Source organism: Salvelinus namaycush, chromosome 9 (genome assembly GCF_016432855.1).
Source record: "Salvelinus namaycush isolate Seneca chromosome 9, SaNama_1.0, whole genome shotgun sequence".
In the NCBI taxonomy this organism is placed as follows: domain Eukaryota; kingdom Metazoa; phylum Chordata; class Actinopteri; order Salmoniformes; family Salmonidae; genus Salvelinus; species Salvelinus namaycush.
The window spans coordinates 22670106-22698102 of NC_052315.1; the positions used below are offsets into that span (position 1 = coordinate 22670106).

Sequence of the window (27997 nt, forward strand, 5' to 3'; positions counted from 1 at the left end):
CCATAGAGTAGACAGCCTTTCTCTGTAGCACACACAGACACACAGACCAGAACAGACTGGGGGAAAGAGAGAGGGAAACAGAGGCACTGCAAAATCCAGACGCATCAACAGCCACCCTAGCAGCTCAAACCACCACAGCAGGTAAGTTCTTATCTGTCTGTATGTTCACTGTGCTCAGTTTGGATCAGATAACAAAATACCTACATGAGATAGAATGACAGAACAAATTTTTGCAAAGCTTGACTTAACTCTTTTGTAGTGCATAAGGACGTTATATTACATAGATGATGGGAGAGGGAATTGACAGTATAGAGACATTAGCCCCCCAGATCCTCTACTGTCTCCTCCTAGCTGTATAAGTGAGACTCTGACTGTGTCCCAGTACTGTAGGACAGTGTGCCAGCCTCTGCATTGGCGCGAGTATGAGGTCGTCAGGTTGAATTTATTAACCCTAGAAACAGGAGTGCGTCATATAGATCAGTCCTGCCTTTAGACGTCCCTGGCAGCCTGCGTATTAATACGTCATGTAGAGAATATACAGCCAACTTTCTTACCAGGTGCAGGCCTTCTGCTTTCCAGTTAAAGAGACTAGCGAACAGCGAACTGCTTTAAGTTGTTGTGTTCAGTTGTGTGTCAGCCGTAGAACACGGTTTACGTTCTACCCTACCCTTCAATAAACAGCAGCCACACTAATCACAAAAGAACCAAACTTCATATCTAAGGCCATTGCATGTGGCAGAGTTAGAGATAGAGGCAGGACAGTTGATATTCTGGTCCAAATAGACTGTTACAAGTTTTACAGTTTCAATAAAGAGTTCATCAGAGGACATTTAAATCGGATATCTGTTACCTCTCCTTTGATACCTGTGTGTGTCTGTAGATGTTCATTTACATGCTGTGTGTGCACGGCCGCCTGCCTTGTTGAATGGTAGTTGCACACTGGGACCTGTAGGAAAAACGTAGAGATCTGAGGCTGAATGTCAGGCCTGACATGTTGTGAGTGATCACCATCTGTCAGAAAAATGATGACATGCTCCTGGTCTGGGATGAAGGTAAATGCTGATATGTATGATTTTCACCCTGTGAGAAATATGTTCTGTTCATTTGTACAGTTTCTGTCGACAAGATAATATGAAATCATATTGGTGCAGCCCCAATTCATTGTATTATATTAGACTGGTGGAGAACCCTAATACTGTACATTTGATTATAGGATCAAACGCTTTAACAATTGGACATTAGACACAATGTTCCTGTTATTTAATTCACACTGTTTATTAGGTTGTATTCTCACCCTGTACAGTGTAAAAATAACAGTTATGAGGTTCACTTTTTCCTTTAGCATATGCAAGCTCAACAAAGCCCACTGTATGGGACCAGGTCTGTTTCTCTGCTGCTTCTGGGTATTGATAAAACTTCAAAGAGCAATATACCCGGTGTGTTTGTTCCTCCATGTAAAGCTGCTCTGTTCCTATCACTGTAAAAATCGACCCATGAGTCATGATGATATGGCTTAAACTTTGCTGTTCACTTTTTTCCCCTCTTTCTTTCAATCACCAATGGATGACTTTATTTTGTACTGATAGATGGGGCCCGGATTGTTTTGGAACTTCTCTTCAAAGGCTAACTGCTCGGTGCCGCAGAGCCTGCTGCAGACCATGTACGTAGTGCCTTCTGGAATGGACTTCATATGCTGTATATAGCTTCCATAACTTGTGTTTTTGGCGTCTAGTACATCACTCCTTCCATTCACTGTCCATCCTTCTTAAAGTCATGGGCTGATGACTGCAGTGTTCCACACCAAGACCTAGCTTGTGGACCGTAACTTATTGTGCTGGAGTACAAGCCAATGGCCAATCACTGCAGAGCCTTGGACCACAACTCATGAATCTGATTGCTGCTCGGTGTTGGAACATGTCTTTTGAGTCATTAAACACTTTTTTGGCAAAGTTGAAAGAGACTCATGAGCCATGGACCAATCACAGCAGAGCACTGGACCAACACATCATTTGATGAATCGTATCTCACTATCACCCCATTAAGGCCCTATTAATGATGGTCAGAAGAGCTGTAGCCAAGCATCACAGCACACATTCTCTATGTGTGTGTTATATTACCAGCCATCAACTTCAACCCCAACCATGGCTGTTTCTGTACTGTGTTGTATCAGTCTGGACGGAACTGCATGTTCCACACATCTTGCATGCTAATCATGTCCTTGCTTTAGGGTTTGTGGGTATAGTCTAAAAACTCAGTATTATCATCTCCTTGATAGTCTTTTGGCATAAGGTATAGCTAGTTGTCAAGTGGTTGAAACCTGTTGCATATTTTCTCTGTTTAGGCTTTTGGATTTGTTTCCTGAGACTAACCACCTTACTTACTACTTTTAGTTTTCAATATCTCAAATACAAATTGTCCGGCTCAATCAAACAACCTGAGTTTGGGGGACAATAAAGAGACATTGCGTGCTATAGGCTGAAATGTTGTGGATGTTTAGCTTAGAATAGCCAGAGAATGGGTGATTTCATGTAGCTAGTTGACATATTGGTCATTGAGTGTGCCTTCACTGGGCGAGGCTGTTGTCACTAACGGCTGACATCTGACATCCAATGTAGGGCCTGGCAGCATACTGTACCATGAGATAAAACAGGATTTTCTGGCAAGTGTAGGTATCCACCACTATGTAACCTTTAACAAAACTGAGTCAGGTGGAAGAAGAGGGCTGGATTTCTAAGAGATTCCAAGAAGCTTCCAAGATCAGGGCAGTCAATGTAGGGCAAATACTTCCACATCTACCTACAATACTTATAGTACTTTCTATTGGCTCGTTTAAAGTAGGCCTATCGCATTTAATATTAAAATCATTAAGAGATCCATCTTTTGATATACAAGTACGAATGCAGCGATAAAAAATGAAGTCTTCTGAAACAGTAGTGGTCAGTCGGGAAGGTTTTAAGAGCTCCCCTGCCTCTTCCTTCTCTGTTTTGCACGCGTCCCATTGAGAGTCATATGCCGTGCCCTTCTGTCCAGCTTGCTCTGTCCCATAGCACAGGGTACCTAGTGACAGGAGGCAGGGCCAAGCCAGGTCAGGCAGGCTGTAGCGACAGCCCTGTGGATTCCTCAGGGGCCACTGTCCTATCAGGCTGTCTCTGATGCCAGCTCTGAGAGCAGCACAAACATGGAGATAGAGATAGGGTTGCCTCCCAAATGGAACCCTATTCCCTTTATAGTGCACCACTTTCGGCCAGTCCTGTAGGAATATGTCCAATAGGGCTCTGGTCAAAAGTACTGGGAGGCAGCCTATCTCTATCTCCATGTTTGTGCTGCTCTCAGAGCTGGCATCAGAGACAGCCTGATAGAACAGTGGCCCCTGAGGAATCCACAGGGCTGTCGTTACCATTTTGTAGTCTCTAAGTTTATCCAATGTAAAAAAAACACAATTTCATATTTTGCGACATAAGACCGATTTGAGCCGGTCGGTCACATATTGTACATTACTTTTGACCAGAGCTCTGGTCATAAGTCATGCACTATATAGGGAATAGGGTCCCATTTGGGATGTTTTAATGCAGGATCTATCAGTAAGCGCAAAGCCTCAGGTATGGCCAGTGTTCTTGTTTGTGCTCCCTTCCTCTCTTTCTCCGATATTAATTTGTTAGTGTGTTTAATTGATTTTGTTTCTTGGGTTGTTAGATTCCACAAGCGTGAAGGTGTGGTCTGTGCTCTCTGCTGCAGAGCGGAAAAGGGCCATTTTCTCCTTTGGATGAGTTGGCCTTTAATCCTCTCTAATGTTATCGTCCATATGGCTAATTAATCAGCCGGACCAGAGTTAATTATGTTACTGACAGCGAGAAGGCTTGAAAAATCATGAATCAAGTCACAGTGCCTTTCTGGATGTTTTTTAGGGATCACTGCTGGGTCAGTTTTATTCAATTTATGGGAAAAACAAACTGTTCAAACACACACACACACACACACTGCACACACACACTGTACACACACACTGTACACACACACTGTACACACACACTGTACACACACATAACACAGAGCTGAACCTGGCCCAGTTTCCAGGTATTGATTCTGAATTTGTGCATTTGGTCTGATGCTTCCCCCCACATACACATCCCATTGATTTCCTGTCCAGCAGAATGCTTTTCCCACAGCCTTGTCGTCCCCATCTCCCCATAGCCTCTTTCAGACACTGGCTGTGTCTATCTCCCTCCCTCACACTCAGCCTCACTCACTCTCTATCACAGATATGAGTCACACAGAATGGACCTTATCCCCCTGTGAAAGAGATTCTCAGTAACCCTCCAGCTCTGCACCCTATGAACCCCATGAGAGTGGGAGAGTGCTGTTACAGTAGATATACATGATGGGGTGGGAATGGAGCATGGCCAGCCAGACTGAGATAGGGGGGGTGGGGGGGGGGGGGTAGATGGGAGAGGGGAGCAGCTGGTGGAAATGAGATGATGTTAAAAGGAAAAGAGAAGCTAAACCAGGTCCTGTTGGAACCCAGCCGGGCTGGGCCGACAGCGCTGCTGGTGGTTGTCATGGCAACAAAGTCTGGGTAGAACCGAGGCCCGATTAAAGAACAGAGGAGAGGGAGAGAGGGGGATGAGAAAGGAGGACAGATTTATTTTACCCTCCTTGACCAAATACTGTAAAAGGAAGATCTTCAACCTCACGGAGAAAAATAAACTTCACATCTTCTTTTTACTGGCAGAGAGCAGATTCAGAGAGCAGATTCAGAGAGCAGATTCAGAGAGCAGATCCAGAGAGCAGATTCAGAGAGCAGATCCAGAGAGCAGATTCAGAGAGCAGATTCAGAGAGCAGATTCAGAGAGCAGATTCAGAGAGCAGATTCAGAGAGCAGATCCAGAAAGCAGATTCAGAGAGCAGATTCAGAGAGCAGATCCAGAGAGCAGATTCAGAGAGCAGATTCAGAGAGCAGATTCAGAGAGCAGATCCAGAGAGCAGATTCAGAGAGCAGATTCAGAGAGCAGATTCAGAGAGCAGATCCAGAGAGCAGATTCAGAGAGCAGATTCAGAGAGCAGACCCCAGGCCCACATTGGATGAAAAGAGACTTAGAAGTAGCACTTGACCCTTTTGACTCCATAGACCATGGATGCACACACACACACCACCTGCACCACTGAAAAGTGAAGTTGATGTTTCCGATCAGACTCATTTTAGGTAAATGAAGTCCCATTCATTTAATTCCATTAGTACGATGAATAGTTCCTCAGAAAAAAATCTAAAATCATATTTGTGGATTTAGGGAATATGAAATAAAGCAGCAGCTAGCAAATAAAAGTAATGAGTCATCTAAACCCAAATCAGTGGGTTTGAAACAGCGTCAACAGGGACAAATATAGACTGTGTAATGATAATTGATTTCACAGTGAGCCATCTTATATAAGGAGGGAGGGAGGGAGGGAGGGAGGGAGGGAGGGAGAGAGAGAGAGAGAGAGAGAGAGAGAGAGAGAGAGAGAGAGAGAGAGAGAGAGAGAGAGAGAGAGAGAGAGAGAGAGAGAGAGAGAGAGAGAGAGAGAGAGAGAGAGAGAGAGAGAGAGAGAGAGAGAGAGAGAGAGAGAGAGAGAGAGAGAGAGAGAGAGAGAGAGAGAGAGAGAGAGAGAGAGAGAGAGAGAGAGAGAGACTGAGAGTTAAGCAGGCAGATTGATGAGGCTGGTGTCTGGTTAGTTCCTAATTAAAACTGGTCATGGGCCCATTGTCATGCTTATGCAAAGGTCACTTTCAAACAGAGAACAGCAACAGTGTTGTCAACAAAGAGAGGAGTATGGTTTTGTTTTCAAGTATCTGCAAATTACTTTTATTTTGGATTGTCTGCATCTGGGTTTTGTCTGTTTAAGGGTGTTCATGGTACACAAAGACAGGTTTGGAAACTGCTGCTGACAGAGAGAGAGAGAGAGAGAGAGAGAGAGAGAGAGAGAGAGAGAGAGAGAGAGAGAGAGAGAGAGAGAGAGAGAGAGAGAGAGAGACAGAGAGAGAGAGAGATAGAGAGACAGAGAGAGATAGAGAGACAGAGAGAGAGAGAGACAGAGAGAGAGAGATAGAGAGACAGAGAGAGATAGAGAGACAGAGAGAGAGAGAGACAGAGCTGTCCAGCTGATGATTTTACTGCATCCCAGTCATTAAACAACCTGTCACGGTGTGAACTTACCGTTTCTAAATATTTATGGGGCCACAGCTCCTCCGTGCCTGACTCAATTTGGTAGGGAGACTCAAACAGAAAATCTTTTGGTGATAACTGAGTCTATATTTCTGCCAGTAAGGTACTTAATCCAGGAAGGACAAGTTGTTAGTCTCATAGGTTTCCATATTTCCCATACTGTACATGCTTATTGTGCTGGCAGTCACTCATTACTGCTTCTTTACCTTTATGTCTTGCTCATCTGTAAATGTTTTATTCAATAAGCTTTCTTTTATCTTGTTGCATTTGTTTTTCTTGACAATGAACAAGTTAATGTGTCTGTGTGTGCATGCACAATGTGTATATGCAATGTCTAACTGCATCTGTGAGTGTGTGTGTGCACTCGCATATGTGTGCTTGAGTGTGTGAGTCCATGTGTGCATTGGCTGTATTTCAGGCTGTATCACACCTGGCCGTGATTGGGAGTCCCATAGGGCGGCGCACAATTGCCACTGCGTCGTCCGGGTTTGGCCGGTGTAGGCCATCATTGTAAATAAGAATTTGTTCTTAACTGGCTTGCCTAGTTAAATAGAGGTTACATTCTGCTCTGCTCTCTATGGGTTTAGCGGTGCCCTTGTATCAACATATCACTCAGAATTGATAGAGTCCCTCTGTGTCCACTGTCATCAGCCACACTGCTGGAGTTTAATTATATCCTAATGGGGAAGCTCATTGTCTGACTGTCTGGCTGGGTCCTCAGACCTGCTTTATTCAACAGTCTATGACCCAATCCATGAGCTGAAACCACTGGAGACCCAAAGAGAACAGACTACTACTGTTAAATCTGTTTTCCAACAGACTAACACCAGAATGTATTCTCTATTCAGATACTGTGCATCACTGGACCTCCCTTTACATGTCCAACATAAGGGGACTATGAAAACATTGGGAGGCTGGTGAATCAATTATATTGGAAAAAGTAGAAAATGGACTCGCCCAGGCCCAGCCACAGAAACCATGGTTGATATATTGTAGATCATTATTGGGGGAAGAAACCTTATGATAGGGGTTTGCTGCAGGGATTTGAGTTGGTGGATGGATTTAAGAGGTTTTACTAAAGTAACAAAGTGGGCTATGTAATCTCAGGTGTGCATTGCTATGGTAATTGCAGGTTGCTCTCCAGGATGGCTGGGATGAAGGAGCAGCAATTTACTGAGGAGAAACCCCTACTGCAAGAACAGAGAGGACAAGACACTGAAATGGTGAGCATTTTCTTTATGTACCTCTGTGTGTGTGTGTGTGTGTGTGTGTGTGTGTGTGTGTGTGTGTGTGTGTGTGTGTGTGTGTGTGTGTGTGTGTGTGTGTGTGTGTGTGTGTGTGCGCGTGCGTGTGCGTGTGCGTGTCTGTGTCTGTGTGTCTGTTTGTTAGTTATTCTGTGCGTGCGTGCATTGGAATACTCATTTATTTTTGTGCATTTGTGCAAGTGTGTGTAGTTGATATAATAGTGTATTTGTGTGTGTCCTGGTTGGGAAACAGAAAATGTGTTTAATTGTGTAGGAGGGATTCATCATACAGTGCATTAATATTCACATTTAGGAGTGTGAAATGATGGGGGAGTTGAGAGACTGCAAGGTCTTACAGAAACCAGTGACTGCAACAGTATACTTCTCTTAGCATAATAAGTAACTCAGTAAACTCTTGAATGCTGTGACTGAAAATGAGGAGCAGAAGAGAGGTGGCATCAGTAGAGAAAATAAGTGCTAATCACATTGATTAAAATGCCAACTGTCTGAGAGGATATGTCACAGTCATTTATACACTTCACTGACATTCTTGATAATGATTGAGAGAGTGGAGAAACTGATTACTCAGACAATATCAAGACAGTGGCCGTTAAAACACAGAGGCCAAGTAAAAATGTATTAATCAAAGCAATGTTGATTATTGCTGATTATTACATAGTGGTAATTAACCATGAGGACTTACAGTGCAAATTGAAGTAAAGAGCTATGTGGAGTGGATGTGTGACCCAGATTTATTTGTTTCCTTTAAAAGACTTTGTTTTGATTTGATCAGGATGACATCATGACAGCAGCTTATCCAGACAGCCTTGCCTCTCTTGTCCTCCTCTACGTGGGTCATGACCTCCCAGGTCTGTTAGATACAGATGTAGGATCTTAATTTGATCACTCTTTTGTTGATGAGAATGTTCCTACACAACAGGAAATGCAAACGTGTAGTGTATTTAAGGTTTTCCACTTTAAAATGTCATACTTGATTTGCCCTAACTTAAAATGTATCAAACCCTACAAAAAATGTTCATTAATTATAATCCACAAAATAAATCACATTTACTTTTGCTGCAGGTTTATTTTACTGCTGCAGGATTATTTTCCTGCTGTAGCAAACTGGCTCAAATTAAGATCCTACATCTGTAGTCTTCACCCCTCCAGGTCTCGCCCGGCCTGGACCTCTAAGGTGGACTGATCAGCCATTGTAATACACCTCTGTTTGTGTTTATGACACAGAAAGACCAAGGGTGGTGTATGAACGCACTCCCCTGTGCAAACCCTGCGCCCCTCACTAACCCCCTCCAACTCAAGTCACCCCCAACAACAATGTCATGTGATCGCGCGGCACTGGCTCGGCCAGACCCGCAATCAGTCCAGTGGGTGCATCCCGGTAATTACAAACCCAGAACACGCCCTGCAGGGGGACTAGTCCCCTCGCCCAGTGGGGGCACCAAATCTCGGATTCCTTCAGCTGTGCTATTGGTTGCTCCTTTACATAGCTTATCCTCACCTGCAACACATGCTGAGTCACATAAATATGGAGGCCACAAACAACAGGGGGAAGAAACCATTGATGCACAGCCTATAGTAATAGAATCAGCAGGGTGTCATACTTCCAGATAATCACACAGGATCATTTCATATAGAGAAATGTTCAACTTCCTGAAGAACAACATGCATCCAGCCACCAGCAGCACAGTGCCACAGCTCCCTCCCCCACCATGCTGTGCTACTGCAGTCACATCTGGGCTCCAGAGGACAAGAGTGACACCTGCTGGTCCGACCGCCCCACTGAAGCAACTAACCTGCTGTCTCTCCTCTAAGAACAAGTGCATGACATACCCCTCTCAGTCGTGTCTCTGATCTTAATGGCATCACCCTCTATCAATGGACTGCTGATGTGTTCTGATAATAATGCAACCATTTGACAACTTTCTTCTTTTCTTCACCTCATCTGTGTTTTTATGTATAATCCTTTTGTGTTTCCTGAAACCACTGTATATGAATGCACTAGGATTCCACCTTCAGGATCTCTAAGGGTTAGGGGACTATTTTTCTTAAACCACTCTAATGATGCTTGGTCTGATTCAACAACAGTATACCCTCCACAGATATAACCTCTCTATATATAACCTCTCTCTCTATATATAACATCTCTATATATATCCTCTCTATATATAACCTCTACATATAACCATATAACCTTTATATATAACACTTATATATAACCTCAATATATATAACCTCTATATATATAACCTCTATAGATATAACATCTCTCTATTTATAACCTCTCTATAGATAACCTCTATAGATATAACCTCTCTATATAAATAACCTCTATAGATATATCCTCAATATACATAACCTCTATATACATAACCTCTATATATAAATAACCTCCATAGATATAACCTTTATATATAAATAACCTCTATAGATATAACCTCTATATATAAATTATCTCTATAGATATATCCTCAATATACATAACATCTATATATAAATAACCTCTATAGATATAACCTCTATATATAAATTATCTCTATAGATATATCCTCAATATACATAACATCTATATACATAACCTCTATATACATAACCTCTATATACATAACCTCTATATACATAACCTCTATATACATAACCTCTATATATAAATAACCTCCATAGATATAACATCTATATATAACCTCTATATACATAACCTCTATAGATATAACCTCTATAGATATAACCTCTATAGATATAACCTCTATAGATATAACCTCTCTATATATAACCTCTATAGATATAACCTCTATATAAATAACCTCTATAGATATAACCTCTCTATATATAACCTCTATAGATATACCCTCTATAGATATAACCTCTATAGATATAACCTCTATAGATATAACCTCTCTATATATAACCTCTCTATATATAACCTCTCTATATATAACCTCTATAGATATAACCTCTATATATATAACCTCTATATATATAACCTCTATAGATATACCCTCTATATACATAACATCTATATACATAACCTCTATATACATAACCTCTATATACATAACCTCTATAGATATAACCTCTATAGATATAACCTCTATAGATATAACCTCTCTATATATAACCTCTATAGATATAACCTCTATATATATAACCTCTATAAATATACCCTCTATATATACCCTCAAAGATATAAACTATATGTATAATCTCTATATACATAAACTCTATAGATAACCTCTCTATAGATATAACCTCTATATACATAACCTCTATAGATAACCTCTCTATAGATATAACCTCTATATACATAACCTCTATATATAACCTCTATATATAACCTCTATAGATATAACCTCTATATACAAAACCTCTATATATAACCTCTATATACATAATCTCTGTATATAACCTCTATAGATATAACCTCTATATATACATAACCTCTATATATAACCTCTATATATATATCATCTCTACATATAACCTATCTACATATAACCTCTATAGATATAATCTCTCTCTATATATAACCTCTATATATAAACCATTTTTATATAACCTATATATATAACCTCTATATATAACCTATATATATAGAGAGATTTAACCTCTATAGATATAACCTATATATAACCTCTATATATAACCTCTAAAGATATAACCTCTATATATAATCTCTATAGATATAACCTATATATATATAGCCTCTATAGATATAACCGCTATAGATATAACCTCTATTTATAACCTCTATTGATATAACCTCTATATATATAGATATAACCTCTATAGATATAACCTCTATAGATACAATCTCTCTATATGGGGCGGCAGGGTAGCCTAGTGGTTAGAGCGACTAGTAACCGAAAGGTTGCAAGTTCAAATCCCTGAGCTGACAAGGTACAAATATGTCGTCCCTGAACAGGCACTGTTCCTAGGCCGTCATTGAAAATAAGAATTTGTTCTTAACTGACTTGCCTAGTTAAAAAAAGGTAAATATATAGATATATCCTTTATAGATATAATCTCTACAGATTTAACCTATATATATAACCTCTATAGATATAACCTCTCTATATATGGATATACCCCTGTAGATATAACCTCCATAGATATAATCTCTCTATATATAACCTCTCTATATATAACCTCAATAGATATAACCTCTCTATATATATAACCTCTAGAGATATAACCTTGTAGATATAACCTCCATAGATATAATCTCTCTATATATAACCTCTCTATAACCTCTCTATATATAACCTCAATAGATATAACCTCTCTATATATATAACCTCTAGAGATATAACCTTGTAGATATAACCTCTCTATATATAACCTCTTCATATAACCTCTATATACAGTATTTAACCTCTATAGATATAACCTCTTCATATAACCTCTATATACAGTATTTAACCTCTATAGATATAACCTCTTCATATAACCTCTATATACAGTATTTAACCTCTATAGAGCATGTCCTCCTTGTTGCACTGACGTCTAGGGGAATGCTTGGGTTCTGGTTTGACTCTTCGGGCAGGGAAAGGCATCTTTCTGTCTCTCCTTTCTCCTCTCTCCTACGGTCTGTTTGTTTGGACCCACACAGCATCTATCTATGTTACTCTCTGGATCCATCCCTTCATCTCGAACAGCCTTCTCAGCCCTGTGGCGTCTCATAGGTTTAACCAGAGTGACTGTGTCATAATGAGCGTCAATTGACATTGTGTTTCTGTTCTCTCTCTCTCTCTCTCTCTCTCTCTCTCTCTCTCTCTCTCTCTCTCTCTCTCTCTCTCTCTCTCTCTCTCTCTCTCTCTCTCTCTCTCTCTCTCTCTCTCTCTCTCTCTCTCTCTCTCTCTCTCTCTCTCTCTCTCTCTCTCTCTCTCTCTCTCTCTCTCTCTCTCTCTCTCTCTCTCTCTCTCTCTCTCTCTCTCTCTCTCTCTCTCTCTCTCTCTCTCTCTCTCTAGGAGAACTGTGAGACCCTGATGCCCATTGGAGACTGGAAGGTACTGAAACTGTTTTCTATATTTTCAATGTACCGTACTCTCTTTCTCTCTCTATCGTTCTCTGGTTGTTGTTATTACTGTACATCCCAGGAGGTTGCTGAGGGGAAACGGCTCATAATAATGACCAGAACGGAGCAAATAAAATGGCATCAAACACCTGGAAACCATGTGTTTGACCTATTTGATACCATTGCACATCTTCCGCTCCTGTAACGTCCTGACCAGAGTTCTTATGTGTTTTGCTTGTTTAGTGTTGGTCAGGACGTGAGCTGGGTGGGAATTCTATGTTGTGTGTCTAGTTCGTCTGTTTCTGTGTTCAGCCTGATATGGTTCTCAATCAGAGACAGCTGTCAATCGTTGTCCCTGATTGAGAATCATATATAGGTGGCTTGTTTTGTGTTGGGGATTGTGGGTGGTTGTTTCCTGTCTTTGTGTTTTGTCTGCACCAGCTAGGACTGTGACGGTTAGTTATTTTGTATAGTGTCTATGTCTAACGTTAGTAGCTTGTGCATTGCACTTTTGTTTGTAGCTTCACGGTCGTTTGTTGTTTTGTATTAGTTTGTCAGTATCTTGTCTTTGTGTTAATTAAATTCATGGAAAATTACCACGCTGCACATTGGTCCTCCGATCCTTCTCTCCTCTCCTCGTCCGAGGAGGAGGAAGAGCTAGACTGCCGTTACAGCTCCTTACCACTAGCCCGTCCTCCCCAATTAAGGTGCCACCAACCTCCTGTGCTGTACACTCACCCACGTAACCATGGTGACTCATTGGGAGGAGAAGAGGGAAGAAGATGGGGAGAAGGAGAAGTGACTGTTTGGTCATGGCACAGCCTAATATGAGTTGGGACCACTACATACTGATGGAATCATTCACTATCACACTTCACTACTCACACAGTGCAGAACCACAGTAGTTTTGAAGTCCTTAGAAGTTGATTTCTGTACCGTGATGTTCAGAGTCTATTTTAACATGAATCCACGTAGCGATGAGATCAGAGATATGACTAATCGTCTAGACACCTCCTTTCTCCCCTCTGTCTGACACCTCCAGTGTCACCTCCCCCCTCTCTCACCTTCCCCTCTGCCCCCCTCTGCCTCCCTCTTCCCCCCTCTCTCACCCTCTCAACTCAACTCATTTCAAAGGGCTTTATTGGCATGGGAAACATATGTTACATTGCCAAAGCAAGTGAAATCGATAATAAACAAAAGTGAAATATACAATTGAAAATGAACAGTAAACATTACACTCACAAAAGTTTCAAAGGAATAAAGACATTTCAAATGTCATATTATGGCTATGTACAGTGTTGTAACTATGTGGATATAGTTAAAGTACAAAAGGGAAAATAAATAAACATGAATATGAGTTTGTTCTTCAATGGGCGCCCTTTTCTTGTGGTTTGTTCTTCACCGTTTGCCGTTTTCGTGTGGCAACAGGTCACAAATATTGCTGCTGTGATGGCACACTATGGTATTTCACCTAATAGATATGGGAGTTTGTCAAATTTAGATTTTTTTTTCAAATTCTTTGTGGGTCTGTGTAATCTGAGGGATATATGTCTCTAATATGGTCATACATTTGGCAGAAGGTTAGGAAGTGCAGCTCTGTCTTCTCTTGAGAGCCAGGTCTGCCTACGGCAAGGCTATGCTCACTGAGTCTGTAAATAGTCAAAGCTTTCTTTAAGTTTGGGTCAGTCACAGTGGTCAGGTATTCTGCCACTGTGTTCTCTCTGTTTAGGGCCAAACAGCCTTCCAGTTTGTTCTGTTTTTTTGGTTAATTCTTTCCAATGTGTCAAGTAATTATCTTTTAGTTTTCTCATGATTTGGTCGGGTGTAGTTGTGTTGCTGTCCTGGGGCTCTGTGGGGTGTGTTTGTGAACAGAGCCCCAGGACCAGTTTGGTGAAGTTAGCTGTGGTGCTGATGTTCAGGCCAAGGGAGGTATAGTTTTTTGTGTGCTCTTGGGCAACGGTTGTCTAGATGGAAATTTTATTTGTGTTCCTGGCAACTGGACTTTTTTTGGAACACCATTTCCTGTCAGGGCCCAAGTCTGACATAATCTGTGCAGAAGATCTAGGTGCTGTTGTAGGCCCCCCCCCCACCCCTTCTCTCTCTATCTGTTAAATGCTTTGCACAAATCAGCAGGCCTCAAGTTGTATCACAAAGTGGTTGATTGTATGGTGCCATGTAGCTCAGTTGGTAGAGTGTTGCTCTTGTAACGCAAGGGTTGTGGATTCTATTCCCACTGGGGACCATTACGAAAATGTATAAAAGCTAAAAATGTAAATGTTTGTATGTGTGTTTTTCTGAGGGTGTCCTTGCGTGTGTGTGTGTGATGACAGTGCATATGATTATGGGTGAGAGAACGAGGTTGTGTATTTAATGAAGACTGGAAATGTTGAGTCAGCCGGGGAGTGGGTTAATCCCTCTCTTCCGCAGAAAAGGGGGACCGAGCTAGAGAGAAAGAGACATGGAGAGTTTACAGTTGAGTCAGCTTGCTAAGTTCTCTGTACACAGGAAAGGCGGATACCGACGAGAGAAAGAAAAAAATTATGTTGTGGAGAATATGGACAATGGCTCCTGGTGTGAATAAATGTAACCTACAGCAGAGAGAGCCACTACTGCCATATTGATCTGTAGTCAGCACTGTTCCAGCATCTCCTGCTCTCTGAGTAGACGTACGCACATACAGTACTCTGCTCCGCTCTACTGGTGACCTATGGCCAGTTACTGTCCCATCAATGTCCCATTACACAGGGGCATGGAGGAGCCTACTGGCTGCTGCTGCTGCTGCACAGAGACAGAAAGAGACGTCACTGTTCTCTGTTTAATTTTTATTTGTAAAAATAAATCTCACTGCATGCTAAGCATTTGTTTATGCATCACCGTCCATGACTGTTAAGGAGCAATAAGAGGGATGGGAAAGGAGAGGAGACAGGTAGGACAGGGTCAATGAGAGAGAGAGGGAGCAAAAGAGAGAGGGAGATAAGCCATCTTCTCCTGAAACAGAGCACTGGTGCTGATGAGAGAGCAAAACAAGAGCACAGCAGAGAACCTGCTGTGACTGACAGAGCAGCCAACCAATCATGTGCAGAGAGGCAGCACTGGCAGCGAATAGGCTTGAGTTCGGCACGCCCTTATGGTGGGGTTTATAAGGTGTCGGGGGAAGAGAGGGGGCACAGCACTGCAGCGCTCAGCCCCAGAGCAGGACGAGGCTAGGCGAGACAAGACAAGACGAGACAAAGAGACCACCAGCAAATCCCCCAGCAGGCTCTGCTCTAAAGCCAGGACCTAGTCCCACTACAGGAGAGGACTGGCTCTGTCTGTCTGTTTGTCTGTCTGTCTCGTCTCCACTGGCTGCTCCTCCTCCTCTTCCTCCTGCCATTCTTCCTCCTCTTTCTCCTCCACCGCTGAGCACGCTTACTGAGGCACCATGCCTGAATGCTGGGATGGGGTGAGTGACAGTATAATGTATCTACAGCTTTATACTGAGTGACTGCTTGAGTGTGTTCAGTGTTTCTGCTGGTGCGTGGATGACTCTGCATATTTTGGTTGATAGAGTGAGGATATTTTGATGAAGGGGAAGTGAATCCACTACTATAGTATGTCTTCATTAATAAACACCTTTGTTCATGGATATGTATGTCATGCACATACACACCCACCTCTTACCTTATTCATGTTCTCATATCATGTTTATACCTTATCAAAATAACTAGCTATCTATGATGTACCGGGCTGTTGTAATACTCTGGAATAATTAATTAGCTATCTATGATGTACCGTGCTGTTGTAATACTCTGGAATAATTAATTAGCTATCTATGATGTACCGTGCTGTTGTAATACTCTGGAATAAATGTGCATTGGATAAGATCATCTGTAAAAGATTCTCAAGTTATGTTTATATTGAATGTTTTATTAACTAATTGAATGTATGGGTTAATCATGCATACTGAAATGGTTGTTGTACTGTTATTGTGTTCCTCTAATGATCAGTCATGTAATGTATGAGTCTTCGTGGAGACAAGCTGACACACTAATGCTGCGACAAACAATAATGCATTCTGCCACACATGCATGTCTAAACAGGGAAATAGACCTGAGAGTGAGTGTGTATGTGAGTCTTGTAAGTTGCCTAATTATTCCGTACTAGGACAAACGTCTCTCTGACCTTGGGAGCCAGAAGGAAGGGAGTGAGAGAGGAAGATGAGAGGGAGGGACTGAGAGAAGAAGTGAGCGAGAGAGGAAGATGAGTGAGAGAGAAAGGGAGCATGGAAGGGACTGAGAGAGGAAGGGATAGAGGGAGTGTTTGCAGTATGTGATACAGGCGCTGTTTTTACCTGCAGTCTATTGTGCTCCACCGAGGTGGTCTTTGTCTTTGTCTATGATATTTCAGACAGGCAGCCATACAGAAAATACTAAATCATTTTTAGTATTTTACTATCAACCCCTATCATACTGCAATCGTGTATCGCATAATCTTTAGCGCCCGATATGACCTTGTTGACCTACATTGTATCTGTCAATCGTTCACGCAAGCAATTCATGTTACACAAAGACAAAAGAGACAACAGATATTACAGGTGATTAACTGTACTGCAGTACCTGCAAATGTATAGCTTCACTGCAGAATACTGTCAGATATATTTGGTGCCAGAATGTTGCGTGGTTAGGGTGCACTTTCCGTGCAAGACTATGGCTGCATCCTTAATGGCACCCTATTCCTTATTTAGTGCACTACTTCTGACCAGGGCCCATAGAGCTCTTGTCAAAAGTATATAGGGAATAGGATGCCATTTTGGACGTTTCACTGCACTGCACTGCTCTCAAGAAATCAAGAAATGTCAGAACAAATGCAGTTAACACCCTGAATAACACTGTATCAGTCATCCACACGCAGTGTATGAGTATATACACCGAAAATATATACTAAGAATGATATGTACAGCAGTAGATATATTCACTATGTCAAGAATCCAGTATATAAATACACGGTGTGTATAAACAGTGGAACAAAATGAAATGTACAAACATATTAGAATGAGCTATGTGGAGAATCCAGTATATAAATCCAGTGTGAAAAACAGTATAAAAGAAACAGGAAGTGTCCAGTGTTTAATGTCTCTATATACATGGGACAGGAGCATTGGCTGTGGGAGTTTGTTTGTACAGTATGCGTGTGTGTTTGTGTGTGTTTGTGACACCCATATGGGCATATGGGTGTCTGACTGTATATGTGAGTACAGGAGTCTGCGTGTGTATGTGGCGTGTGAGCTTGTGTGTGTGTTTTGTGTGAGTGAGTGTGTGTGTGTGTGTGTGTGTGGGTGTATGCTGCACAGAATGTTTTTTTCCCCCTCACCAGAGAAGAATATTATACACATAGTGTGGGCCAGACATGTCTTTGCAGTACTCTATATACACCGTGTTGTCAGTCATCTCTATCAGCATTCCCATGTGAATCCGTAAAGCTTTTATGTTGATCAGAGGCAGACAGTTGAGTATGCAGCCTATTATATCAGTCATAGTTATTGGGTGATAGTAACTCTCTATGGTCATCAGTGAACCCAAGATTGTCTGTCTGAAGGTACAGTATGTCTCTGTGAGTGTAAATCTATGCATTCCCATTAGAAATAAGCATTTGTATGTTTCAGGAACATGACATTGAGACTCCTTATGGGATGCTTCATGTGGTGATCCGTGGTGCACCCAAAGGAAACAAGCCTGCCATCCTCACCTACCACGATGTTGGGCTTAACCGTGAGTACACATTGTCCCTCTACCTGTGTGTGTGTGTGTGTGTGTGTGTGTGTGTGTGTGTGTGTGTGTGTGTGTGTGTGTGTGTGTGTGTGTGTGTGTGTGTGTGTGTGTGTGTGTGTGTGTGTGTGTGTGTGTGTGTGTGCATGCGTGTTTTGTGGGTGTGCTCCATGTGTGCGTGATCATATCTGTGTTGCACCATCATCAGTCACACAACAGTGACCTGCAGCTGGTTCCAGGAAGCATCTCTCCACACTTCCTCAGAGTGTTGTTCATGGTGTGACCTGGCAGAGATATCTGTGGAGCTGTCAGCCTGTTATCTGAGGTGATAAGGGGACTCCATTCTGGGAGCTATATCATTCCCTGACAGCCATCCCACTGCAGAGTGCAGACAGACAGTATGAATCTCTCTCTACCTTTAAGGGTCTATTAGAGTACTGTACCAAACAAGTATGTGTACGCACAGCAGTGTTCTAGAATATTGGACCATTGGCATTCTTACTTTTCAAAGTGAAAAGCTCAAGCAATTTCTCCAACAATCAACACATTCAAATGAAGAGGACACGTACCAGAGATGCGTTGGTTTGGAATTGTAGGGAGGTGCATGTTCGTGCTGTACGTCTCCCGCAGATGGTGGTCTCAGAGCATGTAGCTACAGTATGTAGCATGTAGCTACAGGAAGACTTTTCAATGTTGCTGCAGTTTGCAGGGTGTCTTGTCAGTGGTCAGAATGACTCATAGATACAAAACACAATATTTCTTCTGCATTACAACAAATGTACATTACCAGTTAACTGCAATTTGAAATACGTTCCCACAAAAGATCCAGTGTGTCTATTGAAATTGCCAACACAACCTGCATTCCACAAGATAACACTGTCGGTCAGAGTGGTCAATAATTCAATAAAGGAGTGGATAATTTAATGATGATGGAGAGAGAAAAAGAGAAATAGCAACAGAAAGGGAGGGAGAGGGAGAAATGTAGGTCAGAAAAACATCCCTATCATGCAGTGTTAAAGCGAGGGGAGGGAGGGAGGGCAGGAAGGCAGGCAGGGTGGGGTTGTTGTTGGGGGATGGTCAGCATTGCGGCGCTGTAGATCAGCTGCTCTTCTGCCTGCCTCCCTCCTTCCCTCTGCAGCTGCAGCTGGGGCTATTAGTATGCACTGCCAGGAACCACAGCTCTTCTGCCTGCCTCCCTCCTTCCCTCTGCAGCTGCAGCTGGGGCTATTAGTATGCACTGCCAGGAACCACAGCTCTTCTGCCTGCCTCCCTCCTTCCCTCTGCAGCTGCAGCTGGGGCTATTAGTATGCACTGCCAGGAACCACAGCTCTGCAGCCTGACTCAGTCTACACAGACGTAGGAGGAAGGGTGAGGGGAGAGGAGAGGGGAGAGAACAGGGGAGAGAACAGAGGAGAGAATGAGATAGAATAGAGGAGACCCTGGCCTATATATGGCTCTGTTACTCCTGTACTGTGTCCTTCTGCTGTGCTGGGGAGGAGATGGGTCAAGTTTCCACAGGGAGACAATACGCCTGTGGAGGATGAAGATTAATGGTCTTCTATTGCCCTATTGCTGACTGTGTGTGGGCAAATCAGAATCACCTCGCTGCCATTGCTGCCAGATAAATTCAATAGCACAGAACATACCAGCTTCATCACATTTAAGCTTTTTAATTTCTGTCCGGTTATTGGTTAATTAGCCTGTGTAATGATGTTTGTTGGTTTTTGATGAGATGGCATTAATGTCTCAGTGTTTTTATCACCTTCTTAGCTCAATGGAGTAGAACAGTGGTGTTTTTGACTGACTCACCACAAACAGAAGACAAGAAGGACATCAGTGGTGGTGGGAGGGGGGAAACAGAGTTGTTGATATTAGAGTTGTTGATATCAGAGTTGTTGATATAAGAGTTGTTGATATCAGAGTTGTTGATATCAGAGTTGTTGATATAAGAGTTGTTGATATCAGAGTTGTTGATATCAGAGTTGTTGATATAAGAGTTGTTGATATCAGAGTTGTTGATATAAGAGTTGTTGATATCAGAGTTGTTGATATCAGAGTTGTTGATATCAGAGTTGTTGATATAAGAGTTGTTGATATCAGAGTAGTTGTTATAAGAGTTGTTGATATCAGAGTTGTTGATATCAGAGTTGTTGATATAAGAGTTGTTGATATAAGAGTTGTTGATATCAGAGTTGTTGATATCAGAGTTGTTGATATCAGAGTTGTTGATATAAGAGTTGTTGATATCAGAGTTGTTGATATAAGAGTTGTTGATATCAGAGTTGTTGATATCAGAGTTGTTGATACGGTTGCAGATTTTAAGAGGTACTATATAAATGTTAAATGTCTCAGTTTAAGTGCAGTATATCAAAATAGATTGGTTTATATTTACTCTGACTTACTGGAAGACCGCTCAAGCATCCAGATGATGCTGATGGAATGAGTCCCAGTCAAACCTGATTGCCCATTCTTTCATACCTGTCACATCTATTCTCCCTGCTGACAGGGTAGCAATGGCACAGATGGCCACCTTCAAGGTTCTCTCTCTTTAATGCATATTTCATGTGTTTCGCCTCTCTGTCTCTCCCTCTGTCTCTGCCCTCCACAGACAAGCTGTGCTTCAACAGCTTCTTCCACAATGAGGACATGCAGGAGATCACCAAGCACTTTGTGGTGTGTCATGTGGATGCTCCTGGACAGCAGATTGGAGCCTCTCAGATGCCACAGGGGTAATATATAGTACCTCCACATTCACATGCACACACGTTAGACACACAGACACACACACACAAGCGTGTACACACACACACTTGAGAATTCTTGCACACACACACGTATACGCAAGTATGCTTGTTTCCTTACACCTTTGTTGTTGTATTGCATTGACTGGAATATGCACATAGACAGTCATTTCTACAGTGATGTCTCTCTCTGCCATGTCACTGTTTAACTAAAGGTCTTCACCTCACCTCTCCACAGGTACCAGTACCCCACCATGGACCAGCTGGCAGGCATGCTGCCCAGCGTAGTGCAGCACTTTGGGTGAGTGGGCCTTTTGGATGGATTCATCATCCATCCAAAAGGGTTATTCTGCTGTCCCCATAGGAGAACCCTTTTTGGTTCCATGTAGAACCCTCTGTGTAAAGGGTTCTACATGGAACTCAAAAGGGTTCTACCTGGAACCAAAAAGGGTTCTCCTATGGGGACAGCCGAAGAACCCTTTTAGGTTCTAGATTGCACCTTTTTTTTCTAAGAGTGTATAGTTGAACTTTGAATGAATTAATACTACTGATAAACCTTTAGAGTAATTCAAACCATTCTAATATTCCAGATTCAAGAGCATTTTGGGCATTGGAGTTGGAGCAGGCGCCTACATCCTGGCCAAATTTGCTGTAAGTTATTCCCTGTTATTGTTCTTTGCTTGTCCATATATTTCATATTTGTGTTGCCTGATGTACCCAGGTGTATCTAACATAACAGACCCCTGCTCTGCTCTGTCCTCAGCTGATCTTCCCTGACCTGGTGGAGGGCCTGGTGCTGCTCAACATCGACCCCAACGGGAAGGGCTGGATCGACTGGGCCACCGGCAAGGTAGCAGACACTGCACCTATGTGGCAAACACGTAAACAGTTACCTTTAAAACAGCCATTTTATCCCAACTATCAAAATGGCTGCTCTTGTTGCAATGGGTGCAAGGAAATAATATCTCTTTCATCCTCCCTCTCCCTCTCCCTCTCCCTCTCCCTCTCCCTCTCCCTCTCCAGCTGTCTGGTCTCACCAGTGCTCTTCCAGACACTGTGCTGCCCCACCTCTTTAGCCAGGTGAGCTCTCAGTCCAGATAAATCATTACCCACCTACAACATTTTGTGGCAACACATGGTACTACATACAACAACAACACTAGCCTACGGGGTTTTTATGCTCATAAACCTTTCAGAGACACCAGTCTCTCAGTCTACCTGTGCTAATAGTTGATTGGTGTACAGGAGGAGCTGATGAACAACACAGAGCTGGTCCAGAGTTACCGTCAACAGATCAACAACACTGTCAACCAGGTCAACCTGCAGCTCTTCTGGAACATGTACAACAGGTAACACACACACACAAACACAAACTTCAGACTGTGTGTGTGTGTGGCAGATGGGAAGAGTTCTATATTCTGTGAGAGAATGTAAGCAGTGTGTCTCACAGTTTTCTTCTCCTTCTCAGCCGTAGGGATCTGGAGATGAACCGCACCGGGACCATCATCAATGCCAAGACCCTGAAGTGAGTCTCTCTACTACACTAGACAATTCTCCATGGTCCTTCATGTCATTGGCGAATAGTGTTTAAGTACCCTTATCATTCATAACAGGTTACTTGGGATTTGCCATGTTTACTGTTTGTGTATGTGTGTTGGTGTTGTTTGCTGATCTGTGCTCTGTGTTTCTAGGTGCCCCGTGATGCTGGTTGTTGGTGACAATGCTCCAGCTGAGGAGGGAGTGGTGAGTCCTCTTCCTTCTACACCTTCTCTCCATTTCTATCTCTTCCTTCTCTACCACCTAATCCCTCACTCCCTGTCTTATCTCCCTCACTCCCTGTCTCACCTCCCTCCCTGCCTACCTGCCCTCCTGCACCCCCCCCCCCCCCTGCTGTTTTTGCCCTCACTGATGTTTGCCCTCACTGATGTTTGCCCTCACTGATGTTTGCCCTCACTGAGAGAAACAGAAGTAGGTCAGTAAATTGAGGAAATATTTAATGATGGGGGGAGGGGATGGGAAGGGGAGAGTAGAATGAGAGGTTATACAACCTAGTTAGGGAGGGAGAGTGAAAGAGCGGGAGGGAGGGATATCAAAAACAGACGGAGGAGGTGGGGTGAGGGAGAGGGAGAGTGAGATATGAAGACAGAGATGAAAAACAGAGAGAGAGAGAGTGAGAGAGAGACAGAGAGAGAGAGAGAGAGAGAGAGAGAGAGAGAGAGAGAGAGAGAGAGAGAGAGAGAGAGACAGAGAGAGAGACACAGAGAGAGAGAGACACAGAGAGAGAGAGACACAGAGAGAGAGAGAGAGAGAGAGAGAGAGAGAGAGAGAGAGAGAGAGAGAGAGACACAGAGAGAAAGAGAGAGAGAGAGAGAGAGACACAGAGAGAGAGAGAGAGAGAGAGAGAGAGAGAGAGAGAGCGACACAGAGAGAGAGACACACACACACACAGAGAGAGCGACACAGAGAATGAGATTAAAAACAGATGGAGGTCACTTTAATATTTCATGCTATTTGATGTGAAGAACCCTGCTGCTCATTTCATTTTGAGAGAGAGAGAGGGAGAAAGAGGATAGAGGGTCAGGGACCTGTTTTGACCTAGAAAGCCATCTCTCCATTTCTTTGTTATTGTTCTGAGAGATGGGTGTGTGCCAGCACACATCTGTACACACCCCTGGCTGTGACTTCGCAGCCTCAAATGTGTGTTGAAATGACTCATCACTGCAGCAGACTGCATTATCTGGGTCATCCCTCCCTCCCCACTCCCCCGCCTCCCTCCAAGCGTCTCTTCCATTCACAACATCTACATCCCTAAAATCCTATTGATTTCATGTTTTTTTAAATCTGAGAATATTAATATCCAAGCACCTTGGACCTCATCGTTTAATATGGTGTTGTTTTTCTCAAGGTCGAATGCAATTCCAAACTTGACCCAACCAACACCACCTTCTTAAAGGTATGAGTGCAAAGTAATGTTGAAGATTATTCATCTTTATTGGATTGTCTTTATTGATTCAAATAATTCATTAATTACAGTGGGGCAAAAAAGTATTTAGTCAGCCACCAATTGTGCAAGTTCTCCCACTTAAAAAGATGAGAGAGGCCTGTAATTTTCATCATAGGTACACTTCAACTATGACAGACAAAATGAGAAAAGAAATTCCAGAAAATCCCATTGTAGGATTTTTTATGAATTTATTTGCAAATTATGGTGGAAAATAAGTATTTGGTCAATAACAAAAGTTTATCTCAATACTTTGTTATATACCCTTTGTTGGCAATGACAGAGGTCAAACGTTTTCTGTAAGTCTTCACAAGGTTTTCACACACTGTTGCTGGTATTTTGGCCCATTCCTCCATGCAGATCTCCTCTAGAGCAGTGATGTTTTGGGGCTGTTGCTGGGCAACACGGACTTTCAACTCCCTCCAAAGATTTTCTATGGGGTTGAGATCTGGAGACTGGCTAGGCCACTCCAGGACCTTGAAATGCTTCTTACGAAGCCACTCCTTCGTTGCCCGGGCGGTGTGTTTGGGATCATTGTCATGCTGAAAGTCCCAGCCACGTTTCATCTTCAATGCCCTTGCTGATGGAAGGAGGTTTTCACTCAAAATCTCACGATACATGGCCCCATTCATTCTTTCCTTTACACGGATCAGTCGTCCTGGTCCCTTTGCAGAAAAACAGCCCCAAAGCATGATGTTTCCACCCCCATGCTTCACAGTAGGTATGGTGTTCTTTGGATGCAACTCAGCATTCTTTGTCCTCCAAACACGACGAGTTGAGTTTTTACCAAAAAGTTATATTTTGGTTTCATCTGACCATATGACATTCTCCCAATCTTCTTCTGGATCATCCAAATGCTCTCTAGCAAACTTCAGACGGGCCTGGAGATGTACTGGCTTAAGCAGGGGGACACGTCTGGCACTGCAGGATTTGAGTCCCTGGCGGCGTAGTGTGTTACTGATGGTAGGCTTTGTTACTTTGGTCCCAGCACTCTGCATGTCATTCACTAGGTCCCCCCGTGTGGTTCTGGGATTTTTGCTCACCGTTCTTGTGCTCATTTTGACCCCACGGGGTGAGATCTTGCGTGGAGCCCCAGATCGAGGGAGATTATCAGTGGTCTTGTATGTCTTCCATTTCCTAATAATTGCTCCCACAGTTGATTTCTTCAAACAAAGCTGCTTACCTATTGCAGATTCAGTCTTCCCAGCCTGGTGCAGGTCTACAATTTTGTTTCTGGTGTCCTTTGACAGCTCTTTGGTCTTGGCCATAGTGGAGTTTGGAGTGTGACTGTTTGAGGTTGTGGACAGGTGTCTTTTATACTGGTAACAAGTTCAAACAGGTGCCATTAATACAGGTAACGAGTGGAGGACAGAGGAGCCTCTTAAAGAAGAAGTTACAGGTCTGTGAGAGCCAGAAATCTTGCTTGTTTGTAGGTGACCAAATACTTATTTTCCACCATAATTTGCAAATAAATTCATTAAAAATCCTACAATGTGTTTTTCTGGATTTTTTTTTCTCATTTTGTCTGTCATAGTTGAAGTGTACCTATGATGAAAATTACAGGCCTCTCTCATCTTTTTAAGTGGGAGAACTTGCACAATTGGTGGCTGACTAAATACTTTTTTGCCCCACTGTAGTTAATTAATTAGATTGTACATGCTGTAGTTTGTTAAACCATTTGAAATAAAGATATTGTATATTACTAACTATGGTTCTGTTCCTGTTCTCCCCTTCAGATGGCTGACTCTGGTGGACTCCCTCAGCTCACACAGGTCAGAACACTGCCTTCAGATGGCTCTTTGCATCTTCTCATTTAACATTAAAATACTTCTTCCTGTCTGCCCCACCTCCATTTCCCCTTTACTTTCTCTAGTTTCTCTTCTGACACAACTCTCAGATGACCCCTAACTTCCTCTTTAAAATGCCCCTCAACCTCTACATGGTGCCTCCCTATAACCCTCTACCGACCCTCAAGTTCCTTTCTTATAAAACGTCCTGCCACCATGAGATGGTTTTCTATATAGGACTCACCACAGCACTCCTCAGAGGTCATTGACCTCATCTGGGGTCAGGGTTACACAGAGTCTAAGCAGGTCAAGTTTCTTACCATATTCTCCTTGTTGTTTTATAGCCTGGAAAACTGTCCGAAGCATTCAAGTACTTCCTCCAGGGGATGGGCTACAGTAAGTATCTAGAACCAGATTACAATCATTTGTCACATATGAGTGAGTGTATGAGACTGTGTGTGGGGGTTTGTGGTCTCTCAGAAACAATGCATCACTACCTTGATTGAGTTTATCTCTCCATACTGTACCTTAGAAATACATTGTTATTCCCCCTTGTGTGTTTTAATCCTCTGTTTAGACACTGTCTTTATGTTGCGTTGTTCTGAATGTGAGATTGTGTTCTGACTGTGTTGTGAATATGTTGTGAATACAGTATGTTCTTTGGTTTGGTGTGATGTCTATTGCAGGGACCTGTTGTGTTAATCTTGCCCTCTGTTTTCCTGCCTTCTCTCAGTTGCGTATGTGAAGGATCGGAGGTTGAGTGGAGGGCCAGGTACTTCCTGTTTGCTGTTCACCTCTGACCTCTGATCTCCTCTCTTTTTCCCCTACATGTGCAGTGATGATGCTCTGATCACATATCTGCCTTTTGAATTATTATAAAATGTTCTTTGTTTTAGCGCTTGATTTCTGGTCTTTGGCAATCTTATTAAAGATTTTATTACATTTTGTATTTATTTTCTAAATGCGTTTTTCCTCAACCTAAGGAAAAATATGCTATTGCTACTTTTTTCCCATCCCTGCCATTGCATTCCCTATCTTGCTCTTTGCATGGCATACAGTTAATTATGATCCAATGTTGAACACTCATTGACACATTGTAGTGTCCAAGTGAAGCAACTTTTTGAGAAATATTTGCATGGAAACGACTAGGATAGAACTTGTCATATTTTAAATGGAGAATTATAGCCAATAGGCATGTTTTGAAGTACCTGCCTTTACTGCAGCTAAATGGATGAGCATGTGCACTGGGATGATGTGCCTCAATGGAAAACATACCTTCAGACAGAGCTCCCAAAGTGTTAGAACTGCTACTTCCCAACTTGAAGATTTTTGGTAATTGTTACGCAAGGTTCATGTTTTCCATACAATAAAATGGTCATAGCTCTACTCTAAGACAATTGCAAAATCTTCACAGATAAGTTCAGGAGCAGGATAACGCTTGCAGGAGGGGGAGCTGACGGAGATCAACTCCTCTGCAGCGTTCAGACTTTCCTCACAGTCCCACTGCATGGTCCTGCTGTACTGTAGCAGGGGGAATGTGTCTGCATGCAGAGTTGCAGGCACATGTTGATGGCTTTACAGAAACTCTCAAGCATCCATAGCTAGCAGGAATGTTTGTTACAGCTAGCTGCCTTGCCGCACTAGCGGGTTGGGTGTTACTTTTCAGTTTACACATTGGCATGTTGTTCCATTTCTCCCGGTGGTTAGCTCATATTGACTTAGCTTTGCCATTGTTTAAATGCAAATATTGTCTTCCCCTCTTTTGTTCTTTCTTTCTTTCTCTCCCTCCATCATCCATCCATCCATCCATCCATCCCTCTCTCTCTCTCTCTCTCTCTCTCTCTCTCTCTCTCTCTCTCTCTCTCTCTCTCTCTCTCTCTCTCTCTCTCTCTCTCTCTCTCTCTCTCTCTCTCTTTCTCTCAGTGCCCTCTGCCAGTATGACCCGTCTGGCCCGCTCCCGGACGGCCTCCCTGACCAGTGGCAGCTCCATTGAGAGCTCTCGTATCCGGGGTTTTACACACTCTGACAGCAATGAGGGCCAGGTCAGCCATACCATGGAGGTGTCTTGCTGAACCCCCACACACACACAGACAGACGTGGGTTGGAGATAGGGACGGATAGAGAGAGAGAGAGGGAGAGAGTGAGAGAGAGAGAGAGAGAGAGAGAGAGAGAGAGAGAGGGAGAGAGAGAGAGAGAGAGAGAGAGAGAGAGAGAGAGAGAGAGAGAGAGAGAGAGAGAGAGAGAGAGAGAG

At 42.8% G+C, this 27997-nt stretch overlaps 1 protein-coding gene across 2 annotated transcripts; it reads left to right on the forward strand.

The window, feature by feature from the left end:
- ndrg4 (NDRG family member 4) lies at positions 1-27896 on the forward strand. 2 transcript variants are annotated; one of them, XM_039000550.1, is made up of 17 exons: positions 1-141; positions 7330-7420; positions 12427-12465; positions 18115-18220; positions 20826-20946; positions 21197-21259; positions 21549-21609; positions 21722-21808; positions 21982-22038; positions 22204-22307; positions 22427-22483; positions 22650-22701; positions 23864-23911; positions 25696-25731; positions 26091-26142; positions 26480-26518; positions 27670-27896. In XM_039000550.1, exons 2-17 carry the CDS (start codon positions 7343-7345, stop codon positions 27816-27818), a joined length of 1149 nt encoding a protein of 382 aa, XP_038856478.1. In that variant the 5' UTR covers positions 1-141; positions 7330-7342; the 3' UTR covers positions 27819-27896. The 2 variants fall into 2 exon arrangements, with proteins under 2 accessions (XP_038856478.1, XP_038856479.1); XM_039000551.1 differs by lacking the exon at positions 26480-26518.
- Positions 27897-27997: the final 101 nt, after the last annotated feature.

Bases quoted from the DNA above. Each gene is read 5' to 3' on its own strand.
- ndrg4 (XM_039000550.1), top strand. From the start codon at position 7,343: ATGGCTGGGATGAAGGAGCAGCAATTTACTGAGGAGAAACCCCTACTG. The intron at 7,421-12,426 runs GTGAGCATTTTC...CTCTCTCTCTAG, and splicing joins GAGGACAAGACACTGAAATG to GAGAACTGTGAGACCCTGAT. The intron at 22,702-23,863 runs GTGAGTCCTCTT...GTTTTTCTCAAG, and splicing joins CTCCAGCTGAGGAGGGAGTG to GTCGAATGCAATTCCAAACT.